This window comes from Pleurodeles waltl, chromosome 2_1 (genome assembly GCF_031143425.1).
Source record: "Pleurodeles waltl isolate 20211129_DDA chromosome 2_1, aPleWal1.hap1.20221129, whole genome shotgun sequence".
In the NCBI taxonomy this organism is placed as follows: Eukaryota; Metazoa; Chordata; class Amphibia; order Caudata; family Salamandridae; genus Pleurodeles; species Pleurodeles waltl.
In genome coordinates, this window is record NC_090438.1 from 196397631 (window position 1) to 196417478 (window position 19848).

At 48.6% G+C, this 19848-nt stretch overlaps 1 protein-coding gene across 1 annotated transcript in view; it reads left to right on the forward strand.

Annotated features, from left to right (window-relative positions):
• The window catches only part of TBC1D8B (TBC1 domain family member 8B), a 783045-nt gene that overhangs the window by 474309 nt on the left and 288888 nt on the right, over nt 1–19848 (forward strand). The window contains exons 11-12 of the mRNA XM_069212396.1: nt 6038–6155; nt 8239–8524. Of these exons, the coding sequence (XP_069068497.1) occupies nt 6038–6155; nt 8239–8524 (404 nt within the window). The remainder of the gene's footprint in view (nt 1–6037; nt 6156–8238; nt 8525–19848) is intronic.

Sequence of the window (19848 nt, forward strand, 5' to 3'; positions counted from 1 at the left end):
CCGGCCACCGAGGTCCCCTCCAGATCTGCTCGCTGATCCGCTCCGACGCTGGTTGTACCACTGAGACCTTTCCTGACGCTGGTTCGATTGTCGATGCTCCCGATGTCGTTAGTGCCCACTCACAACGTTGACCCATCTTTGGACTGGGCACAGGAATTGGGAGAGGCCAGTGGCCTGGACACTTCTCCAGACGCTGGAATGCTGTCTCCTCTTACCGTGGCTATGGTGGAGGTAGCGACTTATGCTATGGTGATCAGTAGGGCGGCTGAATTCCTTGGCCTGAGCTACCTACTGTAGAGGTCAGGTCCAATCTCCTGATGGAGGTGCTTCAACCAGGGACTTCCACATCTGAGCTCCTTTTACCATTTAATGAAGCCCTCACCGATGTTCTTTTGGGTACTTGGTCACAAACCCAACACAGGGGCTCCTGTGAATAGGACTATCGCACTCCGCCATCGACCCGCCCCGAACGACCTTAAAGTCCTGTCCCAACACCCCATGCCTGAGAGTCTTGTCATCTAAGCTTCCTCTTTCACAAGCGCATTCCCTTCCACCTCACCAGATAGGGAATCAAAAAGGCTGGAACAGGTTGGGAAAAATATGTTTTCTTCCTCCAGTCACTCACTGCGGTCCGTGAACACAGCATGCCTTTTGGGCCTCTATACCCACTCTCTGTGGGATACGGTTGTGCAAGTTCAGCCCCAGATACCGGGGGAGGCCTGTACTATCATCTCCCAAGCTGTCAACGATGTGAGAGACACAGCAAGTTCACGATCCGATGCGGGCTGGACACGACCGACTCTTTGGGCAGATTGGTTGCTATGACAGTGGCCTTGAGACGCCACACCTGGTTGCGTACTTCTGCTTTTTTGGGAGATGTCCAACAGTCTCTCATGGATATGCCCTTTGATGGCTCCCGTCTCTTTGGAGACAAAGCGGACTCAGCCTTGGAGAGATCCAAGGATTCCTGGGCTATGGCTCAGTCCCTTGATCTTTCCCCTGGCCCTCTCCCTCAGCAGTCCGCTTTTCGCCCCTTTCGTGGCCACGGAAGAGGCTCTCTGTCACGGCCCCCACCCAGCCACTGTGACACCCATGCTGTTCAGCCGCTGCGTGGCAGGGGACGCGGAATCCCACGTGGGTGCCGGACAGGGAACCAGAGGTCTGCCCAATCCAACACCTGCCCCCACTGAAGCCTCCAATCCCTCCTAGTCTGTCGCCTCACTCCGATCCAGTTGGCGGCAGGATTCGCCATCACCTGCCCCACTGGGAATCCATCACTATGGACAGGTGGGTTTTGCAGATAGTTCGAAAGGACTATTCGAATCTGCCCCACCGGCAATGCCTCCATCACTCTGCTAACTTCTGGAGGATCATTTGGCATGTCTCCACCAGGAAGCTGTGTCTCTCTTGGCCCAGGGAGCTATAAAGAAGGTCCATATGGCAGAAGTAGGTCGTGGTTGTTATTCCCGCTACTTTCTGGTGCCGAAAAAGGCTTATGTCCTATCCTACACCTTCGGGACCTCAACTACTTCCTCAAGAAGGAGAAGTTCAAAATGCTCACCCTGGCTCAGGTTCTGTCTGCCTTAGACCCAGGAGACTAGATGGTAGTGTTGGACTTGCAGGACGCTTATTTCCACATCCCCATCCTGCCTGCCCACAGACATTAACTACGATTCGTGGTAGGACATGAACACTCTGTTTACCTTGCTCCCTTTCGGCCTTACCAGTGCCCCTCGGGTGTTCACGAAAGTGATGGCAGTAGTTGCAGCGCATCTGCGCAGGTTAGGGGGTCTCAGTCGTTCCCTACCTCGCTGACTGGCTGTTGCAGGCAGACTCGCCCCAGAAAGTCGTCTCCCACCTTCAGACTACGGTGAGCCTCTTGCACACCCTGGGCTTCACTATCAACGTGCCGAAGTCACACCTGACTCTCTCTCAGACGCTCCCTTTCTTCAGAGCTGTTCTGGACACAGTGCAGTTTCGGGCTTATCCTCCCGAAAAGCGAGTGTAAGATATTTAGGCTATGATTCCGATCTTTGAGCCTCTGTCTTGGGTTTTGGTGAGACTGACTGTGAGGCTGCTGGGCCTCATGGCCTCCTGCATCCTGCTAGTGACGCATGCCAGATGGCATATGCAGGCCCTGCCGCTGAACTTGAAGTTCCAGTGGGCACAGCATCGCTGGAAACTCTCCGACATGGTCCAGATCTTGGAGGGGACTGTGAAAGACCTGCAGTGGTGGCTTTCAAATCCGCATTGGGTCCATGGCAGATCCCTCTCCCTTCCCCAACCAGATATATCTATAGTGACAGATGCGTCACACCTGGGTTGGGGTGGCCACATGGGAGAGGCGGAGATCAGAGGCCTCTGATCTCCGGCGGAGTCTGGGCTCCATATCAACCTTCTGGAGCTTCGGGCGATCAGGCTTGCATTGAAAGCATTTCTTCCCTCTCTGAGGGAAGATAGTGGAGGTGTTCACAGACAATACTACCGCCATGTGGTACTGCAACAAACAGGGTGGAGCAGGGTCCTGGACCCTTTGTCAGGAGGCACTACGCCTCTGGACATGGCTGGAACATCAGGGCATTAACCTTGTGGTTCAACATCTGGCGGGTTCTTTCAACGCCAGAGCAGACAAACTCAGCCGTCGATGCACAGCCGATCCCGAATGGTGTCTCTGTTCCGAGGTGGCGCAAGGTCTCTTTCAGCAGTGGGGAGAGCCTTGGTTAGGTCTGTTCGCCTCTGCAGAGAACGCCCAATGTCAGCTGTTTTGTGCGTTGGAGTTTCCAAAGCGGCACTCGCTCAGAGACTCTTTTCGTCTTGAGTGGAACTCTGGCCTCCTTTCCGCCCATACCACTTCTGCCCAGAGTTCTCAAGAAGATCAGAAACGACTGGGCCCACATCATTTTGGTGGCTGCGGACTGGGCATGGAGAGTATGGTATCCAGAACTATTGTGTATGGCCATTGATCCTCCACTCAGACTGGCTCTTCGGGCGGATCTTCTGTTGCAGCAGCAGGGGATGGTTCTCCAACCGAACCTGTCCAATATCCACCTTCATGCATGGAGATTGAGCGGCGACGGTTGATGACTTCTGATCTTCCACCTGAAGTCTTTGATGTTAGCTTGGCAGCCAGGCGTCCCGCCACCAAAACGGTATACGCCTGTCATTGGCAAAAATTTGTGGCATGATGCACCAACAAATCTATTGATCCCCTCTCTGCCCCTCTATCTGTTTTTTTTAATTTATTCTTTTTTGGGCCCAGCAGGGCTCTGCTTTGGGCACATATAAAGGATATTTATCTGCCAATTCGGCCTTTCTTAGGTTACCTGATCAGCCCTCACTCTTTAAATCTCCTATTGTGAGTAGATTCCTAAAAGATCTCACCCATTTATTTCCTCCCATTCCATTTATCATGCCTCAGTGGGACCTCAGTGTTGTCCTTACTTACTTAATGTGTACTCCCTTTGAGCTGATGCACAATTGCCCCTTATGGCTCCTCACTTTCAAGACTGTCTTTCTTGTTGCCATCACTTCTGCTCGCAGGGTGAGTGAGCTTCAGGCCCTTTCGTCCAAACCTCCATTCTTGTCTGTGCACCTTGACAAAGTAGTGTTGCGCAGTACGGCTTCCTTCCTTCCCAAGGTTGTTATGATTTTTCATGTAGGCCAGTCAATCACACTGCTTACTTTTTACGCACCCCCTCATCCTTCCCATGAGGAGGAGAGACTCCACCATCTGGACCCAAAAAGAGTGTTGGTGTCATATTTTAATCTTAAAGGTTTCTGGGTTGACGATCAACTCTTTGTCGGTTATGTGGGTGTGAAGAAAGGGAAGGCGGTGCAAAAACGTACCATCTCTCGATAGGTACTTCTTTGCATCAAGATGTGCTATGCTTTGGCCAAGAAACAACCCTCTGAGGGCTTGCGCGCTCATTCCACCAGAACGACTGCTGCTTCCACTGCGTGAGTTCCTGTCCTGGATATCTGCCAGGCAGCTACGTGGGCATCCCTGCACACGTTTGCTAAACACTGCTGCCTGGACAGTCAGGTCCGTCGGGCGACTACTTCGGTCGTTCGGTCCTGCAGGACTTTCTAGTATGATCTTGGTTTGCAGCCCACCTCCGAGGATGGCATTGCTTTGGTATCTATTCTAAGTTAAGGAATCTGCAACTAGAAGTCTCTATCAGATGTACAAGTTACTTGTATTTATACAGATCTACCAGGACCCCGGACATAGGTGTGTTCCCAAACAATGGATAACAGACATGCTTGGGAAGGCAATTATTATAAACAAATCCCTTGAAAGTATAGAAAGGGGAAAATCCCTAAGTGTGAACACCTACTGTTTGTTTGTCTTTGTCATTTGATCTTGACACCTTAGGGCGGTGTCACTGGTAATGCAAAGCATAACAAGTGGCCTAACTATAAACAAGGCAGCCATCTTAGATGAATTAAATAATTAAATGGGCTAAGACAGAGTAGGCTAAGTAGGTTAAAAGTCACTAGGTGACGGGGGCACGAGTCTGCAAGCCAAAGGCTAAGCTAACTCCTGTTATCCAATTAAAACAAACTAGGATTCACTACACCCTCCCCATTGCCGGAACAGGTATGACGAAGGTACAGGAACCCAAACGCTAAAATTGCTCTGAACTAAAAAGCTAAAAGCATAAAAACTGGCTAAAAACTCTTTAAAATGTGTTAAAAAAAGGAATAAAAACAGTTCAGCTAAAATACATACAGAGATGTATTATATAATGTCAACCATGACAAGCTCAGCATTCCAAAGCAAAGTCAATCTAAATGCATAATATTAATCGGGAAATGGCAAGCCAATTCATCAAATTATTTGCTGTAAGCGTGATCTCGAAGAGTGTCATCGAAGTCACCAACCAAGGACCTAAAAAATGATTCCACATCATCTGATGTTAAGTCGAGTGCTGGGCAGACAAACGGATCCACAGAGCAGTAGTCAGCAGTAGTCTCTAGTGTAAAGTCATCCGCTGCAGTGCCGTCGTCCATGGCAGATCTTAAAATGGAAGGCTCATAGACGGCCTCGCGGAGCAACCTCAGTCTCAAGGGGCATGACCTGGTAAAGTCATATTCTAGTTACAGATTCCTTACGGACCCACCCATCCTCCCTGCTTGCGAACTGATTTCTAAGGACAGGGATTCCCCCTTCAGGTCCTTAACTCTGGCGCACCAGTCTCAGTGTTCTTAGCGACTCTGCGCTTTGGCGTGGAAAGTCGTTAATAGAAACTGGCGTCACTGCGCTGAGGCGGCGTCTATGTACTACTCCTGACGTCATCACGGTGACAACGACTCCACCTGCCGACGCGCAAGGGTATTGCTCGAAGAAAACTCTGCATCCAGCCGGACGCCTGGGGGAAATTCTAAGGTAAGGAATCTGCAACCAGATATTTCGTTACCGAAGGTAAGTAACTTGTACTTCATGGTACATGCAAGCAAAACAGCACATGCGTAAGATAATGCGTAGAATAATACACAAATAAAGTTTGATGAATAGTGCAGATACTTACTAACCTCAGAGATACATCGGTACTACAGAATGCCTTCAGCTGGTGTCATTTCTTAAAACTGCTCAGCACTCTGATATGTAAGGAGATACGTAGTTGAGTCCAGGGAGCTACTCCTGCTGCGTCCACAAGTTTCCCTCGAACTCTGTTCAGTTGCAGCGCGACCATTTTGGGGCTACAGAAGAGTATTTTCATAACTCTCAGCAAATTAGTATAGTAAAGTTGAATTAGAATGTATCAGAAGCATGTAATCAGTGTTCATATCGGAATACATTGTTTCATGGGATTTTATTTTCGAATGACCTTGTATTATATGTTTTTCAGAAGTCCCTTTTTATATATTAAGTGAATATTCAAATGAAGATGAGCTCTCTGGACAACCGAGTACAGAAAATAAAGGAAACTATTTATTTTACCTGGTACATTATTTCACAGCTGTGTGCGCAGTAGGTTATGCATGGCGCGTTGCTAGATTGTTTGCTTGAATTTCCTCTTTTACATGTGTACAGGCGATGAACATCCTGACATCTGTACTGCTTCTGTATGCCAAAGAAGAAGAAGCGTTTTGGCTGCTTGTTGCTGTTTGTGAAAGAATGCTGCCTGATTACTTCAATCGTCGAATCATTGGTAATAACTTCTTACTATGAGAAGAAAAATGTATATTTTCTAATTGGTCCTGCTATTGTGTTGGATTCAAAATGTCGTTTTATTTCCAATTCAGATAATCTAAATAAACATAGCGTGGTGATGATTTGCAGTAGAGGAATACACCTCTTTTGGAAGCAGTTTAGATTTTTTGGAAGTGTGTTCTGCTGGTAGAAACACTGGGTAAACGCCAACCAGCATTTCAGCTGTTGGAGTCAGATCAGATTTACTCTTGAGATGTGCTAACATTGCTGATTTCCTTGGATTTCGTGCCACGGTGCCAGTGCTAAAGCACTCGGCCTTTTGCATCACATGGATGTCAGGGATTGCTGGCTGTCTCTGTAGACGTATGCAGTTTTTGGAGAGGGTGGGGCGGGGGAAGTGATGTGAGATCAGCCGAGCAGTATGTCTGCAATCCATCCACACAGCGAAGTGCATGAGAACCGTTTTAAATGGAAATGTGGGAAAGTCCGAGGGTATGCATTGTGCACAACTCAGCATCCAAGAGTTTCCTGAATGCTCTTGATCGGGTACTTGTGGGGTTTACCACCAACCATAGCTTCAGTGGATTGGTAGCTTCCTGCAACTAGCAGGGGTAGCAAGCACAGGAGCTGGACATATGGGAATTTCCCGGTGCTTGTCTGAGTTTTGTAGCTCTACAATGAGGTCTAGAGTAACTTGCCTGGTAAACCTGTACCTGCACTCCACTTTTCGACAGAGTGTAAAGCTCTGCTCGAAAGATACTTCTCTTCTGCGCCCACAGTATTCACTTCTGTTTTACTGTGACTAGAGGCTAGTCATGTTGAAAGGTGGTTTTGCATTTTGGCTCTCATTTTATAGTTTTGCCCTGGTTACCACCTGCGTACTTTTCGTGGCTATTTGCAGCTGCAATTCATTGATTTTGACACTTTTTGCTATTTCAGATGCTTTGTGCATGCTTTTTGGGGATTTATCATTTATTTGGCTTGCTGTGCTATTTTTACAAAACGGCCCCTTTTATTGTTTTGTATATCGCTGCGTGCATCACTTCATGCGTCAAGCCCCGATTTTCTTACTGTTAAGATACAATAACAGCATAAGATGAAAAATAAAAGATTGTTTTTTGCCAAGGAATCCTAAATAGTAAGGCCAATTGCAAATGTGTCTGAAAAGAGTAAGCTCTGGTCCTCAAAGATAACCTTCAATTTTATGCAGTAAACTGAAATTTTGATCGGAATATGTTAGTGTCTGTATACATTAAAGGTTATCACGCATCATATGACTACTGATTTTTTTTTATAGTGGATATTCACCTGAGGCTTTGCAGTTTTCTCCCTTGAGCCTATGTGGATCAGTATTTTAAAAACTCACTAAGGGGATCATTCTGACCCTGGCGGTAGACTACCGCCAGGGCCAACGACCGCGGATGCACCGCCAACAGGCTGGCGGTGCATCCCAGGGCATTCTGACCGCGGCGGTACAGCCGCGGTCAGAAACGGAAAACCGGCGGTGTCCCGCCGGTTTCCCGCAGCCCTGAGGAATCCTCCATGGCGGCGCTGCAGGCAGCGCCGCCATGGGGATTCCGACCCCCTTACCGCCAGCCTGGTTCTGGCGGTTTTGACCGCCAGAACCTGGCTGGCGGTAACGGGTGTCGTGGGGCCCCTGGGGGCCCCTGCAGTGCCCATGCCAATGGCATGGGCACTGCAGGGGCCCCCTAACAGGGCCCCACTAAGATTTTCAGTGTCTACATAGCAGACACTGAAAATCGCGACGGGTGCAACTGCACCCGTCGCACCCTTCCCACTCCGCCGGCTCCATTCGGAGCCGGCATCCTCGTGGGAAGGGGTTTCCCGCTGGGCTGGCGGGCGGCCTTCTGGCGGTCGCCCGCCAGCCCAGCGGGAAACTCAGAATTACCGCGGCGGTCTTCTGACCGCGTAGCGGTATTCTGCCGGCGGAACTTTGGCGGGCGGCCTCCGCCGCCCACCAAAGTTAGAATCACCCCCTAAATGTGCTTTTGTAAGTCTTGGTAAGCAGTCTAAATATGTTTCCTCTGTATTGCCGTGATTGCCTGTTTCTTGGTTTCTAGGTGCCTTGGTGGACCAGGCCGTCTTTGAGGAGTTAATCCGCGTTCATCTGCCTCAGTTAACAGACCACATGACGGACATGACTTTCTTCTCTTCTGTGTCCCTCTCATGGTTCCTGACTCTCTTCATCAGTGTCCTACCCATTGAATGTGCAGTGAACGTCGTGGACTGCTTCTTCTACGATGGGATAAAGGCCATATTGCAGCTTGGAATGGCTGTGCTGGAGTACAACATGGAAAAACTGTTACTCTGTAGGGATGATGCCGAGGCTGTAACCATTTTAAACAGGTAAGCGTTTCAAAATGTACACTGACGAGATGTATAATAATAGATGCAGAACTACACACTCTAACTGTAAAGTGCAAATAAATCACTCAATTTTTACACATTTTTGGTCTGACTCGTTGGCTATAAAACTTTAGAGCAGTCCACAAAATATGGATATTACTAGACCTAAAATTGAAAAAAAAAATCTGTGCACTAAGTTTTGCATACCTCTCATCGATAAATTATACTTTAGCCAGATAACCATTCCAGCCTCTTTTCATATGTCTAAGGCAATATATGATTGCAGTCTTATTTCAAGAACTCCTCTGTATTACCCCTAGATTTGCTAATGGATTCTCATACTCCAGTGAAACTCAAAAAAGTCTGATTTTACCAAGAGAAAATAGATGTTGACAGTACAGAACTGTAAGTATTAATTTAAGCTGTAGCTAGTAGTAAGGCAATGACACTTCCTAATGAAAAGGCTGACTCATTATGTCATATAAGCGATAAGAAGGATGATAGCCGCCTGAAACTGAACTCTGACAAGACGGAGGTCCTCATCCTCGGACCCAACCCCTCCGCCTGGGACGACTCCTGGTGGCCTACATCCCTAAGAACCCCACCAACACCTACCGACCACGCGCGCAATCTGGGCTTCATCCTCGACTCCTCCCTCTCCATGTCAAAACAGGTCAACGCAGTCACCTCCTCCTGCTTCAACACTCTCCGCATGCTCCGCAGGATCTACAAGTGGATTCCAACAGACACTAGAAAAACAGTGACGCAGGCCCTCGTCAGCAGCAGGCTAGACTATGGCAACGCACTCTACACAGGCATCCCGACAAAACTAAAAGCCTCCAACGCATCCAAAACGCCTCCGCCCGACTGATCCTCAACGTACCCCGCCGCAACCACATCATACACCACCTGAGAGACCTCCACTGGCTCCCCGTTGAAAAGAGGATCACTTTCAAGCTCCTCACCCACGCACACAAAGCACTCCACAACACCGGACCTGCCTACCTCAACAACAGACTCAGCTTCTACACCCCCACCCGCCAGCTCCGCTCCGCAGACCTCGCACTCGCCACCGTCCCCCGCATCCACCGAAAGACATCCGGCGGCAGATCCTTCTCCTACCTCGCCGCCAACACATGGAACACTCTACCAATCAACCTACGACGGACTCAGGACCTACTCGCCTTCAGAAGATTCCTCAAGACCTGGCTCTTCGACCAGTAGCAGTTTACCCCCCCCCCCCCCCCCCCCCCTCTCAGCGCCTTGAAACCCTAACGGGTATGTAGTGCGCTCTATAAATAGAGTGATTGATTGATTGATATTCAGCTTTGTGGTGCATCAATATCAGTTTTGAATTAAATGACTGATATCTTCCACATTATGAATCTGATAGCTTCACACAACATCGGTATAAACGCGAAGCTGGAAAGATTAACAGACTTAATAAGGGTTCAAAAGTTAACTCCCGTCACAAACAAATTGTGCTTGTGGCCCTACCATCGATAATTTAGCACCCTACCTACCATTTGAACAAGTATTATAGAACTAAAGAAACCCTCTTTGGCGGAGGAAGTCACTAATGGGAACCTTACCCAAGAACCAGCTAAGCAGACATAAGCCCCAAAAGCTGAATTACATAGTACCTCAGGTACCAACATGACGTTTGGTGACATATGAAAAAAATTCTAAAAATCAGGCGCAGACAGAAGTCACATAACAGTCTATCCAGCAGTTATCAGTAAGCTGTGCAGATCTGAACAAGCCTAGTGTAAGGAAATGCCTTCCTTGGCATGGTTACCCCTGACTTTTTGCCTTTTGTTGATGCCAGTTGTGATTGAAAGTGTGCTGGGACACTGCTAACCAGGCTCCAGCACCAGTGTTCTTTCCCTAAACTGTACCTTTGTTCCCACAATTGGCACAGCCCTGGCACACAGATAAGTCCCATGTAAATGATACCCCTGGTACCAAGGGCCCTGATGCCAGGGAAGGTCTCTAAGGGCTGCAGCATGTCTTATGCCACCCTGGGGACCCCTCACTCAGCACATGCACACTGCCTCACAGCTTGTGTGTGCTGGTGGGGAGAAAATGACTAAGTCGACATGGCACTCCCCTCAGAGTGCCATGCCCACCTCTCACTGCCTATGGCATAGGTAAGTCACCCCTATAGCAGGCCTTACAGCCCTAAGGCAGGGTGCACTATACCACAGGTGAGGGCATATGTGCATGAGCACTATGCCCCTACAGTGTCTAAGCAAAACCTTAGACATTGTAAGTGCAGGGTAGCCATCAAGAGTATATGGTCTGGGAGTTCGTCAAACACGAACTCCACCGTTCCATAATGGCTACACTGAAATCTGGGAAGTTTGGTATCAAACTTCTCAGCACAATAAATGCACACTGATGCCAGTGTGGGATGTATTGTAAAATACACCCAGAGGGCATCTTACTGATGCTCCCTGAATACCAGTCCGGCTCCTAGTGCTAGGCTGACCAGTTTCTGCCAGCCTGCCACAACCAGGCGAGTTTCTGGCCACATGGGGAGAGTGCCTTTGACACTCTGTGGCCAGGAAACAAAGCCTGTACTGGGTGGATGTGCTTCTCACCTCCCCCTGCAGGAATTGTAACACCTGGCGGTGAGCCTCAAAGGCTCCTGCCTTTTGTTACAGCACCCCAGGGCATCCCAGCTAGTGGAGATGCCCGCCCCTCCGGCCACCTCCCCCACTTTTGGCGGCAAAGCAGGAGAGGATAATGAGAAAAACAAGGAGAAGTCACCCACCAGTCAGGACAGCCCATAAGGTGTCCTGAGCTGCGGTGACCCCTGCCTTTAGAAATCCTCCATCTTGAGATTGGGAGGATTTCCCCAATAGGATTAGGGATGTGTCCCCCCTCCCCTCAAAAAGGAGGTGGCACAAAGAGGGTGTAGCCACCCTCCAGGACAGTAGCCATTGGCTACTCCCCCCAGACCTAAACACACCCTTAAAGTTAGTATTTAGGGGCGACCTAGAACCCAGGAAATCAGATTCCTGCAACCTACAAGAAGAAAGACTGCTGACCTGAAAGCCCTGCAGAGACGACGGAGACGACAACTGACTTGGCCCCAGCCCTACTGGCCTGTCTCCAGACTCAAAGAACCTGCACAGCGATGCATCCGACAGGGACCAGCGACCTCTGAGGACTCAGAGGACTGCCCTGAAACCGAAGGACCAAGAAACTCCAGAGAACAGCGGTACTGTTCACCAATATCAACATTTTTGCAACAAAGAAACAACTTTGAAAGAACTCTCCCTTCCCGCCGGAAGCGTGAGACTTCTCACTCTGCATCCGACGCCCCCGGCTTGAGCTCCAGAAAACAAACACTGCAGAGAGGACTCCCAGGCGACTGCGACGATGTGAGTAACCTTAGTCGACCCCCCTGCACCCCCACAGTGACGCCTGCAGAGAGGATCCAGAGGCTCCCCCTGACCGCGACTGCCTGGTAACAAGGAATCCGACGCCTGGACCAAGCACTGCACCTGCAGCCCCCAGGCCCGAGAGGAACCAACCTCCAGTTCAGGAGTGACCAGCAGGCGGCCCTCTTCCTAGCCCAGTCAGTGGCTGGCCCAAGAAGCCCCCCTGTGCCCTGCCTGCATCGCCTAAGAGACCCCCGGGTCCCTCCATTGCTTCCTATAGCAAACCCGATGCCAACTTTGCCCCCTGCACCCGGCCGCCCCTGAGCCGCTGAGGGTGTGTTTTTTGTGCCTGTTTGGGTCTCCCCCCCCCCCCGCCTCCCCCCCCAGTGCTCTACAAACGCCCCCTGGTCTGCTCCCCGAGGACGCGGGTACGTACCTTCCAGCAGACCTGAACCGGAGCACCCCTGTTCTCCATAGGCCCCTATGTGTTTTGGGCCCTCCTTTGACCTCTGCACCTGACCGGCCCTGTGTTGCTGGTGCAGCGACTTTGGGGTTGCCTTGAACCCCCAACGGTGGGCTGCCTATGCCCAGGAAACTGACTGTGTAAGTGCTTCACTTACCTCAGAAACTTATCAATACTTACCTCCTCCAGGAACTGTTGATTTTTGCACTGTGTCCACTTTTAAAATAGCTTATTGCCATTTTAACCTTTACTGTGTGTACTACTGCTTTAATTCAAAGTTCCTTACTTACCTGTGTGGAGTACCATGCATTTTTTGTATTTACTTCAAATCTTGAATCTTGTGGTTCTAAAATAAATTAAGAAAATATATTTTTCTATATAAAAAACTATTGGCCTGGAGTTAAGTCTTTGAGTGTGTGTTCCTAATTTATTGTCTGTGTGTGTGCAACAAATGCTTAACACTACCCTCTGATAAGCCACACTACCACAAAATAGAGCATTAGAATTATCTAATTGTGCCACTATCAACTTTTAAGGGGATTCTTTGGACTCTGTGCACACTATCTTTCACTTTGAGATAGTATATACGGAGCCAACTTCCTACACCTATGGTTTCAGAAAACGAGCCAGTAAGGCTAAGAAGAAACACCAGCACATAGTTAAAGAAGACATTTCTATTGCAAACATCTCACGTAATTGACTTATGGCTAACTCTGTGGAAGAGGATATTTTAGTCTCTGACTCACCAGATGTGTCAAAAATAACAGAAGACATGACTATCTACTCAGTTAAGACATTTCAAAGTGATCCAACAACGGCTTCTACCATCAGTAGAACACAACTTTAAAGCAAGGCAGAGTGTGTCTGGCAAAGCTCCTTTGGTACTGACACAAGTAGGGATAAACCCTTATAGACGTGGAAACGGAGCCTAAATGCGAAGGGAATCTAACAGCACACTACTCGTCTAATCAAGTGATAAGGGTTTAAACACGGGCAAGCGAACATAATGGGGTTGGAACACAGGAGGCCCCGTATGACACTGTTATTAACGTCAGCTTCTGGCCGGTAAATAACAGTAGTCCGAAACAATTACAAAATAAAACAGACTACAGCTCCACTACGGGGAGAGCGAGATGGCCACGTAAATGGTAATATGGAGGTTGCAAGAACAGTGGTTAGCATCAACACCCAAAGAATGATTCCCCTGATGGGAAGAACATTGCAAAAATTGTATCAGCAAAAAAGCACTCAGGAAAACCGTCAAAGTCCTTCACTAGTCACAAATCTCTCCCTCCTGAAAGGAGAACTTAAACCAACAAATTCTTCTAAACCCTGAATATGGTTTGCACGGCTTCCAGGACCTTTTTAATAGAGGAACTATAATGAGGCTACTAGCTGAAATTTGCAGTTTGAAGAATCTCAACTCATCAGACCTGCTATTGGTCAAATGTATGTCTAACGAAGATCATACACAGCTAGAGCAAACCGTCATCGCATGGAGAACTGAAGACATAGCACTTTCGGTTCTGAACTCCAGTCAGCAAGTTGAAGGATGGGGCATTACACTGTTGAAACATTCAAAGCTTTGCTTTACTCTTCCGTTGTTGCTGCCGGCTGGGGTAAAAACTGTCCTAGAAACAACCCCTGAGTACTTAGTCTTACAGAGCGCTCGCGGAACAAAAACATGTACGGTACAAACAAAAAATGAGCATGCCAGTAAATCGAGCCATGGCGAATGGAACTGGCTACTATCAGCGTTAAACATCCCAAGGAAAGAGTGATTTCCCCATCCGCAGCCTAGGATGCCTCCGGGAGCTTCTTTACATCTCTTTTCATGGAGCAAAAACGTTACTTCCAAGACGGATCCCTTCCACAGAACTGGGAGAAATGTGAAATTAGCGCTTTGCAAGAAACCTGGTCAACTGAAACTCTGCAATTGGTAGGATATACCATTACCATGTCAAAGCCGTAAAACCACAGCACTTTGGGAGACCTAAAGAGGGGCTAGCAGTTTATGTATAGAAATTATTAAACATCACCTCGTAGCAGCTGCCGACCTCAGGCCCCGTCCTCCAAATAAGTTTAGCAGGTGGAATAAATACACAATAAATTCAGTCCTGCTGTTTCATGTTAATGCACATCCCAGCCTGAAGGAAAAGCAAGCACTTTTTACAGTGTTAGTCTCCAAGATAATGGGCATCATGGCAGAAAATTCTGACAGGAGACTTTAATGCTAATTTAATTTACACTCCCAACAAAGATGAAAAACAAACAGAAAATGTACTGTGGAACATGCAACCACAGCACTGCTCCTTTCTAAAACGACGTGATGTTAAAGGACAAAGGCTAGTAAAAGCTTTGAAATATCTAAAAATGAGTCATAAATGGAAGATCGCATGATGACACTGCACTAAAGTACATGTATTATGGGGCACAGTCACGGTCAGTTATAGACTACACAGTTTTATCCTTTTCATTATTCCTATACTTGAGGAAATATGCAATTAAATATGCCACATTAGGTGATCACTCCTATCAGTGTCTCATATTGGGCATAAGCCCTGCAATGCATATCTGTGCCCGCTTGAGGTTGGCTTAATGAAAACAACCAATTTAAAATGCCCGAGGTAAACGAATACTTCATTAAGTAGCTTGTCCTGCTTAGCAAAATAACTATTTCAGGCTAGTACGATGTTTGCCAAGAGTCAAACGGAAGCATGAATGAGATTTACATCTAATTTACTATTGCAGGTGCCCTCAAGAAAAAACAATAAGTGGCAAGTAGGTAAGCGGTCCACTGGCCTTATTAGCAACTGACCAGGACCCTTGGCCAAGATCCGAATGGACGATGTGAAGCTGGAGGAGGTTAACACCTATAAATATCTAGGAGTATACATTGATGTAGGAAGCTGGCTCTGTATATACAATATAAAAATGAGATAGTGTGCACAGAGTCCAGTGGTTCCCCAAGAGGCTTGACAGAGGCAATAATAGATAATACTAATGCTCTATTTGTGGTAGTGTGCTCAAGCAGTTAGGCTTATCAGAGGGTAGTGTTAAGCATTTGTTGTACACACACAAGCAATAAGTGAAAACACACACTCAATGACTTAACTCCAGGCCAATAGGTTTTTATATAGAAAAATATTATTCTGTTAACTTATTTTTAGAACCACAATATTCACTTAGTAGGTAAGTACATCAAATGAAAGGTAGTTTGCATAGTAATACTTAGGTCTTTGAATAGAATCAAAATTGTACACAGTTTTCTTTAAAATGGCAAAAAGCTATTTTAAAAGTGGACACAGTGCAATTTTCACAGTTCCTGGGGTGTTGGGGGGGGTTGGAGGAGTACTGGAGGGGCCCCAAGTAAGCACAGAAACCACACCCTCAACAGCACGGGGGCGGCCGGGTGCAGTGTGCCAACAGGGCATTGGGTTCTCAATAGAACTCTGTGGAGGGACCCGGGGGGTTACTTAGGCACTGCAGGGGGGCCTCTCGGGCAAGCCACTGACTGGGAAAGGATGAGGGCCGCCTGCTGGTCGTTGCTGCACTGGTGGTCGGTTTCTCTTAGGTCTGGGGGCTGCGGGTGCAGTGCTTCTCCAGGCCTCGGATATCTTTGTCCCGGGCAATCGCGGTCAGGGGGGTCCTCGGGATTCCCTCTGCAGGTGTCATTGTTGGGGTGCAGGGAGGTCAGCCCAGGGCGGACACCCCGTCGGAGTCGTCTGGGCGTCCTCTCTGGATAAGTGGTTTCTCTGGACACGGGCTGGGGGTGTTGGGTGCAGAGTAGTTGGACTCACGTTTCTGGAGTGAGGTGAGAGTCCCTTTAAAGTTGGTTTCTTGGTCTTTTCATTGGGCAGGTCCGCTGTCCACGGGAGTTTCTTGGTCCTCCGTGATGCAGGCAGCCCCCTGGAGGCTTTTCAGAGGTTGCTGGCCCTGCAGAACGCATTGCTTCTTTTCTTGCAGCTTTTCAAAGCAGGAGATGGGCCTGTAGGGCTGTGGCCGAGTCAGTTGGTGTCCCCTTCACTTCTCTGCAGGGTTTTCAGCTCAACAGTCCTTCTTTCTTGAGGTCGTCAGGCAATCTCAAAAGCTGGGTTCAGAGTCTCCCCTAAATACTAAATTCTGATGGATACAACTACCTGTGTATTCCTCACCTTATGAATTCTCCCAATGCGTCAGCATTCAACAGAAACTTTCTTCCCAGCTCTTCACGTCAACGAGGACGTCACCATTGCACGCCTCCGCACGCAACTCCATCTGACGTCATCGTGGCAATAAGGGGTCCTCGCTGACGTCAGTTCCCTTTTTTCCGTGCCTTCGACGCTAACGTTTTTTTCCTAGCTCTTGAACAGCTACTGTTTCGAGGGTGTCTTGTTGTGCTTGTTACAATGTCTCCACCAAAGAAATCAGGTTTTAATCCTTGTCATGAGTGCTGTGGTCGTATGTCAGTTACGGGCCCTCATGAAGACTGTTTGTGGTGTCTGAGTTCGGACCATGACGTGGAAGGGTGCGTGTCTTGCCAGAGGAGGAATCCAAAGGCGTTAAGAGAAAGAGAGGCTAAACTCTTCTTAGCAAAAGCTAAGAGAGGACACAAGATTCATCAGAGATCTAAGACAAGGGACTCTTCTTCTCATAAGTAGTCAAGATCACACAAGAAGCTGCGCCAGCACGATTCTCGATGCCGTTCTTCTAGAGATCAGTCTCGATCTCCGTCCCCTTTGAGACAACATCGTACAGCGTGGGAGTTCAGTCCAAGTGTTACTTCCCAGCCTCAGAGTCCTCAGGCTTCTGCGGCGCCATTACTGATCGAGGTGGTCAAGTCCCCGGCTAGTCCTCCGATTCACTTTTCATCTGTGTTGGTTCAGGAGCCGGTGGCGCAGATTTCGGATCCGACCTAAGCGCTGCAAGACGAACTGAGGTTTCCTGCCTTCTCTACTCCGGGAGCGGATCCGTCAGCTTTTCTGAATGCTATGTTCATCATTTTTAACAAAGCTATGGCCCCTGCTGGTGCACCGGCTGGTCCCACGGGTCCATTAGCGTTCTCCTTGGGTTTGCCGACTCCATACAAGTCGGCTCAGTTTGTGCCTTTCTATCAGGCTGAGGGTGTTGGTTCGGCACCGATGACATCGTTGCCTCAAATTATGCAGATGGAATAAATACCGGCGCCGGATGGGTCCTGGTCGAGACGCGGTGTATCTCCATCATCTCCTATGCCACGTCCATCTGTCTTGAAGCCGGCGTCGTCGACATTGGCTAACTCTCTGTCGACTCCGAGATTGGAGGCCAGACTGAGATTGAGGAGGCGAGCTTTGAGGCTCTCGGAAGATCAGGAATACCAGTGCCTGTTATTAGAGGAAGGAGAGATTTCTGAGACTTTGGGAGAGTTTTAGGGTCTGGACTCAGCTAGTAGACTGGATACCTCCCCTGAGTGGGATCTTTCATCCCCGGGTGAATTTACAGAGGAGGCAGCATCCTATCACACTGTCATAAGGAAGGCTGCTGAATCTTTGGAGTTTCCATTGCCATCTTCGGAAGTAAAGAAATTTTTGAGGGAGGTATTGCATCCTTCCTCAACTTCTGCGGATCCCCTGCTCCCTCTCAATGATGCTCTTATTGAGCCTATTTTGGACATTTGGAGAAAGCCTGTTACGTCTCCAGCGGTGTCCAGGATTGTAGCAAGGAGGTACAGGGTTGCTCCTGGGGATCCTGGATTTTTATCCCAACATCCAACTCCTGAGAGCTTGGTGGTCCAGGCTTCTTGTTCTGCTCATTCTGCACCTGGCTCATTTCCTGCTACTCCATCGGACAGGGAGTCCAAGAGGATGGAGCAAGCAGCCAAGAAGAGTTTCCTCTCTTGTAGTATGGCCCTAAAATCAGTCAATGCTACCTGCGTGCTGGGGAGGTATGTTCATGCCCTGATGGACACTGCTGTGGTTCCTAACTTCCCTCAGGATATGCAGGGGCAGTTTGATGAGCTCCTTTTGTACACTCAAGTGGCGGCCAAGCAGATCATCCAGTCTGGTCTGGATACAGTGTCTCAGTAGCCAGTGCAATAGGTACTTCGGTGGCCACCAGGAGGCATGCGTGGCTTAGGTCTTCTGGATTTTCAATGGACGTTCAAGCAACTTTATTGGATATCCTGTTTGACGGCGAAAAGTTTTTTGGGTCCAAGGCGGACTCTGCTTTAGAACGTTTCAAAGACAGCAGGGTTACTGCAAGATCTTTGGGGCTACAGGCATCTGCATCTACTCCCTTCAGATCCTTTTGGAGATTTAGGGGGTTTGGTCGTGGATCTGCTTATTGTGGAAGGCCTCAGTCCAGCACTCAACAGCCTGCCAACCCTCTCTATAGCTCTTTTAGAGGTCGGGGGAGGGTTGGGAGATGAGGAGCCACCCAGCAGCACTCTGCCTCATCCTCTTCCTCTGGGGGAACGCAACAAGGAAAGCAGCCCTAGTTCTCCATCCATTTTAAGTCATGCTTCTCCCGTAGGGGGCAGGATATTTAATTTTCTTCACAAGTGGGAGTTAGTCACATCGGACTCTTGGGTACTAAGTATTGAGGGAAAGGTTATGACCTTCATTTTCAGGAGTTTCCTGCTCCCATCCCTCCCCGTCATTTGTTTTGTTCAGAAGAACATCTCCTGTTGCTGCAACAGGAGGTTCAAGTCCTTTTATCAAAAGGTGCAGTGGAGTTGGTTCCAGAGCAGTAAAGGGGCCAGGGATGCTATTCGAGATATTTCCTGATTCCCAAGAAGGATGGTCGATTGAGACCTATCCTGGATCTGAGGATTTTGAATTGGTTCCTCAAACAGGAGAAATTCAAAATACTGACTCTAGCGCAGGTGGTTCTGGCGTTAAACAAGGAAGATTGGATGGTGTCTGTCATCTTGCAGGATGCTTTTTTCATATCCCAATTCTGAAGTATCTCCGGTTTGTGGTAGGGTCGTAACACTACCAGTTTGCGGTCCTTCCTTTTGGTCTTACATCCGCACCTCAAGTCTTCACGAAGGTGATGGTGGTGGTTGCAGCAGACCTCAGGAGGAAGGGAGAGTATCTGTATTCCCTTAACTGGACGATTGGCTTTTCAAAGCCGGGTCCCCAGAGCTTGTGCTGCATCACTTGCAATTGACAACACAGTTGTTGTTCAACCTGGGCTTTACGGTAAACATGCCCAAGTCTCACCTGGAGCCCTCTCAGTGCCTCCGGTTTATAGGGGCAGTACTGGATACAGCATTGAATCGGGCCTATCCTCCGCCTCAGGGGGTTCAGGATTTCAGGCGTTGATTCCAATGCTTCAAAAGGGAGCAGCTGTTCCAGTCCTCAGGGTCCTACATCTGCTTGGTCTGTTTGCTTCTTGCATTCTGTTGGTCACTCATGCACGTTGGCACATGAGGGCTCTCCAGTGGTGTCTCCACAAGCAGTGGTTTCAGCACAAAGGGGATCTGGAGGAGTCGATAACGATCTCCAGAGACG